Source organism: Myotis nattereri, assembly GCF_964212035.1.
Source record: "Myotis nattereri genome assembly, chromosome: 15".
Classification (NCBI taxonomy): domain Eukaryota; kingdom Metazoa; phylum Chordata; class Mammalia; order Chiroptera; family Vespertilionidae; genus Myotis; species Myotis nattereri.
In genome coordinates, this window is record NC_138090.1 from 2,421,889 (window position 1) to 2,426,317 (window position 4,429).

General features: G+C 65.2%; 1 protein-coding gene across 1 annotated transcript; it reads right to left on the reverse strand.

Moving 5' to 3' along the window:
• Positions 1 to 212: 212 nt before the first annotated feature.
• CBLN1 (cerebellin 1 precursor) lies at positions 213 to 3,133 on the reverse strand. Its single transcript, XM_081108004.1, has 3 exons — positions 2,848 to 3,133; positions 2,582 to 2,701; positions 213 to 1,271 (listed from the first exon to the last, which is right to left on the reverse strand). The coding sequence occupies exons 1-3, from the start codon at positions 3,109 to 3,111 to the stop codon at positions 1,074 to 1,076; spliced, it is 582 nt and encodes a 193-aa protein (XP_080964130.1). The 5' UTR covers positions 3,112 to 3,133; the 3' UTR covers positions 213 to 1,073.
• Positions 3,134 to 4,429: the final 1,296 nt, after the last annotated feature.

Below are 4,429 nucleotides of genomic sequence, written 5' to 3' on the forward strand. Positions count from 1 at the left end.
CAGGGAACACAGGCGAGTGCAGGGCTGGCCCCAGGCCTGGTGCGGGGAGGCCCGCGCTTGGGCGGCTGGGCGCAGTAGCCCTGGCAGCTGACCTGGTTGCAGGGTCGCAGGCTAGCTCGCCTCCCACATTCGGAGCCTCACCCTTCTGCACCCCGACCCTCAAACCTCGCAGCTGGGGAAGATGCGGAGTTGAGAAAGCGTGTCAGAAAAAGAAAAGTCCCACTTCGACTTTATTGGATGAAAGCAAATTGAACTCCTGGCTATTCACACGTATGTTACAGAGGACAGACGCCGAAGGGCCCGGAGGAACCTCCCGGCGGTGGTTAGTTGGAGCCACAGAACACGAGGGGGTCGACAAGCGTCAGAATATCAAGCAGCCTTGGGTTTCACGATCACTCCGAATGGGGACATAGAAATACGGAAACACGGCCGGTGTCCACTGGGAAGTCCTTCGTGTACAAATGATATATATATTTATATATATTTTTTTTAAACCAGTCACCACCCAGGTGAGTCCTTTCTCTGCTAAGCAGCAGCCGAGGACGAAGTATCTTCAGCTAAAGGACTCTTGAGCAGTGTTGTGAGTAGAGCAGGACTCGCCAAATGAAAAACCGCCGCCTCCATCACGAAATAAAAATACAAACTTACCCCGCTGCGGCTAAGACGGGGGAGGGGCGCATTGGATTTCAGCAGGGGACCCGGGAGGGAAGGCATTTCCCGTTCTACAGTGAAATACAAAGTTTCTTTTCGGTAACTCGTGGGGAACGGGGACAGGGGGGCGGTGAGGACCGATGAGGCGGTCTCTCTCTTCCTCCGACACTGCAACTGGAAGGGGGAGGCAGCCTATTTTTGGAAAGGGGAGTGCGCAGAGCTAGCTGGGATCTACTTATCCAAATGAGTAACCGGACACAGTCGTCCCACCGCCTCCGCGGGCCGCCTGCGCGCGCCTTTCGCAGGATACAGTTGCGTTACGTGGGGGGGAGTTTCGAGTCCTTTACGTGTCGGCCTCCTGCGCATCCCCCCTCTCCTCCTGCCTCGCCCGCTCCCGGCCTCCTGCTCCGGAGACGAGGCCGTCAGAGGGGAAACACGAGGAACCCGGAGAAGGTCGAGTACTTCCAGCCGCCCATCAGGTTGCCCCGCTCCAGCTTGAGGTAGGCCCGGTCGCCTTTCTCCATCTGGATGAGGACTCCGTTGCTGGCGGCCTCCCGGGTCACGTCCTGGTCACCGGCGAACGCTGAAATCACCGGCCACCCGTTTAACATCAGGCTCACCTGCGAGAGAGAGAGAGGCTCGCTTCAGGGTGGCAGCCAAGATGGTACCGAAGCGGCAGTAGAGACGGGACCTGCGCGCTGAGCGCTCAGCCTTAAAGGCCAGGACGCGGGAGGGAGGTGCGGGATGGGAGGGTGGGGAAGGGGCTTTGCAGGTTACTGCCGAAGGTCCAGTGGGGACAAAAGGCGCCCATCTAGATGAGAGAGGATGGGTCTGCCCCTCACCGGAGTCACCTTCATTCGCCCATCGCATCCTGAGGGCGCTTTTTTTTTTAAAAAAAAAAAAAATTCAATTTGAGGGACCCATAGGTGGCTCAAGCGCCCTGACACCTTAGTCCCCCGCCCCCTCAACCCCACCCCCAAGGCTCAAACGGAAACTCAGACAACCCGGCTCTTGGTGCTCCTGGGAAAACAAACACACACAAAACCCTGGCTCCCCCAGCTCCTAGCTGCCTGGCCCGACACGGAAGAGACGGGGGAGGAGCCCGGCGAGGCTTCGGACTAAAGAGAAATCTCGCGCAAAGCTGCATTCCGCGCTCCATCCCCAAACCCCAGGCTCAGTTCCTGTCCAGCTCCGGCCGGCCGCTCCTCGCACCTGCCGCCTGGTTTTGCCCTTGCGGTGGCCTCGGCGGCCAAGGGCCCCGCGCGCCCCCTCTTCCCAGCCGCGCATTCCATCTCCGTCTCACCCCAAAGGAAACCTAGACACCTTCGAGCACCCCGGGAACCAGTGATAGCGGGCTGGGACGAGACTGGAGCCGGGAGGGAGGGAGTGGCACGATGCGCCTTCCCTTCTTCCTCCACCCTTCACCCGCTCGGGCTCCGCGCCGCTAGTTCCAAGACCCAGAGCAGGTCCGCAAAGGAACGGCGGAGGCCACCTGAGCGCCGTGCGCAAGGCTGGCGCACCGGCGTCCCGCCGGCTTCGGAGCCGGAACTAGGGGTCGGGGTACTGTCCGTGGTGCTGAAGGGCGGGGGTCAGGGAAATCTGGGGGCAGCAGGAAGTGCCTGTGATGCTAAAGCAACCTCTAGGGGAAACCCCTGCAATCTCAGAGGAAAGCGCGAGAGAAACCTCTGTGGGGGGCTCAGAAGGCCGGAGGAGCGTACCTCTGTCTTTGGGGAGGGGATTAGGTTCCAAGAGCCAAAGGCAGGAGAAGCAAGGGGCAGCCCAAGCCACCGAAGCAAGAGCCCCTGCTACTCAGCCGGACGGGCCGGGCCGTGCAGCTGCTCCTCTTTTCTCCCACTCCCACGCGGCCGCTCACTCCCGCGGCTAGCAGCCCCCTACCCAGGCCGGGCCTGGCCCGGAGGCGGCGGCTGACCTGGATGGTCTGTCTGTTGTAGACTTTTACCACGTGGAAGTTAAAACTGTAGATCCCTTTGCGCGGGGCGATGAAAGTGCTGCGTTCTGAATCAAAGTTGTTCCCGATGTTCACTAGTACCTATAACGAGACGGGGGCGGAGGGGAGCAGGCAAGAGTCAATCCGAACTCTGCCACCGCGCCTCCGCAGAGACCTTGGGGAATAGGGGCGCCCACCTTCCTCCTCTCCCCCACCCCCTACCAGTCCAGGCTACGCGTAGCGCTCACCTGGTCGAAGTAGATGATCATGGTGCGATTACTCATCTCGGAGGGCTCGTGGTTGGTGCTTCTGATGGCAGAAAAGGCCACCTTGGCGCTGCCGGAGCGCACAGAGATGCCCAGCGCTGTGCCCGTGGGGTCGGACGTGGGGTTGGAGTCGCACACCACCAGGCACTTGCCCTCCAGCACGATGGGTTCCGTCTCATTCTGCCCCCGAGCCGGGCCCGCCAGCCACACCGCCCCGAGCAGCAATAGCTCCACGACACCCAGCATCGCGGCGGCGGCGCCCACCCCGCCCCCCACCCCGGGGGCCGCCTGCGCCAGCCGCCCCCCCGCCCCAGCCCCGCTCCGGAGCCCCCTCCTCAGCTCCGTGCGCAGCTCCGCCGAAGCCGCTCTGGACACTCCTGCTCTTCCTTGCACTCCCGAACAGCCGTGCCCCCCGCGCGACGCTCCCGGAGCCCCGCCGGGGCCTCAGGGGAGCCGCGGCTGCCCAGCCGCACTTGGATGCATAGCCGCTGCCTCTCGGTCCCCGCTGCTTCCGCCGCCGCCTGCCCGCACCCGCCGCTGGCACCGCCGCCGCCGCTCTGAATTATTGATGCAGCCGGCGCTGCAGCCGGAGCGGCGGAGAGCGCGCGCCGGGCACAAAGGCGCGGACCGCGGCCTGGCCCCGCCCCCTCCGCTTCCCCGCCCGCCTCCCTCTACAGCCCCGCCCCCGCCCGGCCGAGGCTCCGCCTCCCGGCCAATCCGGGAGCGCCGCGCTCCCCGCCGGGCCAATGGCGGCGTTGTCCGCGCGCGGCCACCTGACCCCGGGCGCCGTTGTTATTAGGCTGGGCGAGGCGGGCGGCGCGCGGCAGCGGGGTTGGGCTCTGGCCTGGAGACGACGGAGGGAGCGAGGCCGGGAGCGCGCGCGCGCACCCGAACCGTTCTCCGCGGCAGCTCGCTCTCTCGCCTGCTGTCTCCTGCCACCGTCTTGTTCAACCCGCTCAGCCCTGCCGCCCGTCTCCCTCTTCCGTCCGCAGGTAGGAGGCGCGCGCGTCCTGAGTAGGGAGTAGAATCGCAGGGGAGGTGCGGCTCCCGCGGTAAAGGCGCGAGGGGTGAGAGGGGAGCGCCCCCCAGCGGGCGAAGGCGCAAGGGGCAGCCTGCGTGTGGGCTGGTCGGGCTGCCTAATGCTGGGCGCGTGCATGCGCGGCGGGGCGGGGCGGGGCGTGCGCGGTGGCCTGGGAGGTGCACGTGCTGCCGCCCGGAGCCGGCTGGGCCCGGACTTGGGACTCGAGGCCTGTGTCTCCCTGCTCACCTTACCCGGCCCGTGGCCACGGAGGTTGGAACTGGACCCGCCGCCCTTGCCCGCCACTGGAAGAGCCTGCCCTGCGGGCCGTGGAGATCAAGCGTGCGCTCGGTCCTTGGTTAGTGCGTTATTAAGGCCGGATCAGTGAACAGGCACCAGTGCCAGGCCCCGGGGCAGGCGCGGGGGACGCGGTGGTGAGCGAGATCAGCGGCCTTGCCCGATGCCTCCTGCAGTTCAGTGCTCGGGGCAGGAGCGAGCGCACTGGCGTCGCCCGCAGGCTTTTCCTGGGTCCCATGTTCTCTTGCG

Bases quoted from the DNA above. Each gene is read 5' to 3' on its own strand.
- CBLN1 (XM_081108004.1), bottom strand. From the start codon at position 3,111: ATGCTGGGTGTCGTGGAGCTATTGCTGCTCGGGGCGGTGTGGCTGGCG. The intron at 2,702-2,847 runs GTGAGCGCTACG...GTCTCGTTATAG, and splicing joins TGATCATCTACTTCGACCAG to GTACTAGTGAACATCGGGAA. The intron at 1,272-2,581 runs GTCAGCCGCCGC...TCTCTCTCGCAG, and splicing joins ACAACAGACAGACCATCCAG to GTGAGCCTGATGTTAAACGG.